General features: G+C 36.4%; 1 protein-coding gene across 2 annotated transcripts in view; it reads left to right on the plus strand.

Moving 5' to 3' along the window:
- LOC116004654 (protein AIR1-like) overlaps positions 1–3,442 on the plus strand; it is a 5,550-nt gene extending 2,108 nt beyond the window's left edge. For both annotated transcript variants that reach the window (XM_031244785.1, XM_031244786.1), the window contains exons 5-8: positions 1,580–1,741; positions 1,890–2,006; positions 2,462–2,566; positions 2,648–3,442. In XM_031244785.1, the coding sequence (XP_031100645.1) occupies positions 1,580–1,741; positions 1,890–2,006; positions 2,462–2,566; positions 2,648–3,064 (801 nt within the window). In that variant the 3' untranslated portion in view covers positions 3,065–3,442. The remainder of the gene's footprint in view (positions 1–1,579; positions 1,742–1,889; positions 2,007–2,461; positions 2,567–2,647) is intronic.

Raw genomic sequence — 3,442 nt, forward strand, 5'->3', positions numbered from 1 at the left:
TTTTTTTTTTTTTTTTTTTTTTTGTTTTTTTTTGTTTTTTTGTGTGTGTGTTGGATGATGTACACATACATGACTGTTTATTTATTTATTTATTTATTTTTATGTGTGGTTCTATATAATTGATTGGGTTGAGAAATGCACCTGGGAGTTTTTATTGCTGTAAATTGTGAAGTAGGAAACAAGCTGTTTTTATTCTGAGCACAAGTACATCTCTGTATACTTATAGAGATGTATTTGCACTACACCTTATCCTATTTATGGGAATTGTTGTTAACTCATTGAAATTGATGCTTTGTTGCTTAAGCCACAAAGTGATCACGATCAAAGGCTTAGTACCTCTATTCAACCAAGTGAAACAATAAGTGAGTTGTGTGCAAAGTGCACTTCTATGTGCACTTTTCTTCATTGCATGCGATCACAGATTTTTGAGATATTTAGGGTTAAAAGTACTTCACCTAAGGTAACTCACACCTTAGCAAGGTACTGATAGCCTCCAATTGCTGTTTCCAATGACTGACAACATTCGAAGTTTGCAAATCAGGTATGATCTTTGTTGTTTGCCCATGACTCCACTGCTCTCTGTTCATCCATCTATCTCTTCTTCGTTGTTTGCTGAGAAGAAGCTTGGTCATTGCTGTGCATTTCTTTCTCTCTTTCTTTGTTGTTTGCTTCTGGTCACTCTGTCTCTGTTTGCCCAATCTTTGTGGAAAAAAAAAATGATAGCCACAAAGATTGTACAATGGGCTCTCTAGATTCCAGGCAAATTTTTTTATTATATAAAATTAATAAACTTAAACCTAAATTAATGCATTCAATTTGTTGTGTTTAGGGAATATGTAAAGTATGATGCCTGTGTTTAGATAAATTTTAATGATTGATGAATAATGGAATATTATGATAATATAATTATATTATTTTTAACTCTGCATTATGTTAACTGTAGAATTTTACGCACTTGCCAAAAGCAATTGTTTTGTCGCTTTATGGAGATATTCATCAATGATTAAGGATGGAATATGGTTGTATTTTTATAAAATGATGTCAACAATAGTGTTTTTGTCTTAAGAATTATACTATAAACCATTTATATATCATTCTGGATTTAAAAAAAATTAATTTTGCCACTTTGCATCGCTTTATATACAAAGGCAACACTTTGCTTTGAGCTTTAATGCAAGGCAGAACCCTGTTGCTCTGCTGTGTTTTTTTCATTAAAAGCTTTGGTTAATTTGGGGTTGGCTCTATGCTTGTTTTCATCCTGATGCTGATAATTGATAATTAACAAGGGTGTGCCAAGCTCTTTTATTTGATATATTTCCCATGCCAACTTGGATCCTGCAGGAGCTCTTGTTATGTTCCTAGTGGTCAGGTATTACATTTGAAAGATTACAGAGTGAACAAACTAGCCTTTCACAGATAATTTTATTTACATATTTAGTGTCTTCAGAAACTTAGTAGGGTTGTGGTTTTGGGCAGTTGATAATATCATAATGTGCTAAGTGTTAAATTTTTGTTAGATTATTTGTTTCAACATGCATGATGCCAAGGCTATGGTGATCACACTTCTTTCTTTGGACAGGGCAAAGATTGTTTCATCTGCAAAAGAGAAGGCCATCGAGCAAAGGATTGTCCTGAGAAATACAATGGAGGATCTCAGAGTTCCAAAATCTGTTTGAAGTGTGGGGATTCTGGACATGATATGTTCTCTTGCCGCAATGACTATCACCCTGATGACCTCAAGGTCTTTATGTTTTTTTCAATGTGGTATTGCATAGCATTGGTAGTCATTACTGTTGTATATATGCACTGTTGATGATTCTGGCATCTTGCAGTGGATGGGTTTATGTTTTATGCTTTCAATTTTTTTATTCCCTATTTGATTTTGGCAGGGGATACAGTGTTACATTTGCAAGAGCTTTGGCCATCTTTGCTGTGCTGACTATCCTGACAATGGTCCAAGTGAAGTTTCCTGTTACCGATGTGGTTCATTGGGCCATACTGGTTTGGTTAGTATCTTTAATATGATTACTTTGGCACTCAAATTACTATATAGTATACTACTGCAATTGCAGTTACATTCTGCAAACAAAATGTTGTCTTGGAAATGCTGTAGATGATGATAGAGTAATTGAATGTGTGCTTACATTTGTATGTTCATATGCTGCTTACATTGATGAGATGGCCTCTGCAAGGCTTCTACCTGCACTCAATGAGTTTAGCTTGTGAATGAGTTAATGTTTTGTGTTGAGCAGTTGAAGTGTGTAATTTGTTTTACATGTTTCTGTCTTATTAATTTGTTAAGTATCGTGTATGGAGTTTAGCAAGGCCATTATTCCACAATCTACGTAAGTATCTATGCATGTGTTTTTAGATATTTGGCTAATCAAGGAGGCCTGCCCCCTATCTTGGTGCATAGGATGAGTTTCCTATTTCTTATAATTGCATTCTTTTGAAAATGCAGGCCTGCACTGGTTCTCATGGGGAGACTAGTGGTGTGGGGTCACTGAATACTTGTTACAGATGCGGTGAAGATGGACATTTTGCACGCGAGTGCACTATTCCCAAGGTATTTTCTGGTTCTTTTCTCCAATCTAATTTTGCTAGGTTAGTGGTGATATATCTGATTTTATTTTTTGCTTGTTGTAAGGGTAACAAAAGGAGTCGAGAATTATCAACCCCCAAGAAGAAAGTATCCAAGGTGAAGAAAGAACACAAGGAATCTTGGTCTATGCCCAGTGATTTTGTTAAGACGTGGAGGAATAAAGGAAAATATGAAGGTGACTTTACATCAGGGTACAAAACAAAACGAAGGGGAGGTTGGATCATGGATGACCTTGGAGACTACTCAGAACCCAAAGGATTTGCAAGTCCTGCAACTCCAAGTAGTAAGAGATATTGGAAGTACAATGGAAGCACAAATGGACATGCTTCCTCAAGAAAGTCCCATAAGCTTGACTATAGTCATTCATCTTCTAGTGCTTCAGCTAAACACAACCACCATAGGTTTTCTGCCTCCCGATTTGGCAACAGTAGTCACGGTGGGACAAGAAACCATGATTGGTAGCAAAATGCCTGTTCCTCATGGTAAACCATAAATGAGCAGGCTGTTGCATGTGCACTCTGGGGTGGGTGGGGGTTGGTATCTGAATGATCAATGGTATTTTTGGGCTTGCATGTTGACTCCAAAGAGTTGGGTGGAAGACAAGATTTGGTCACCTCTTGTAGCCCGTGTTGTTTATGCTGGCGATTGTAATTGATAGGTTACCCTTATGTTTTCCCTTGCAAAAGAAGGATCTTCTGTGTTCCTTTTGTTTTAATTTTTCATACGTTATAGTCATACATGTACCATTGTAAATCTGCAGGAGTTTGCTTGCAGTAATGGATAATGATTTTCTTCTTTTGCCTAATTTTAGGATATGATGGGATGTTGCAACTTTACCAA

The sequence above is a fragment of the Ipomoea triloba genome, chromosome 14, assembly GCF_003576645.1.
Source record: "Ipomoea triloba cultivar NCNSP0323 chromosome 14, ASM357664v1".
In the NCBI taxonomy this organism is placed as follows: Eukaryota; Viridiplantae; Streptophyta; class Magnoliopsida; order Solanales; family Convolvulaceae; genus Ipomoea; species Ipomoea triloba.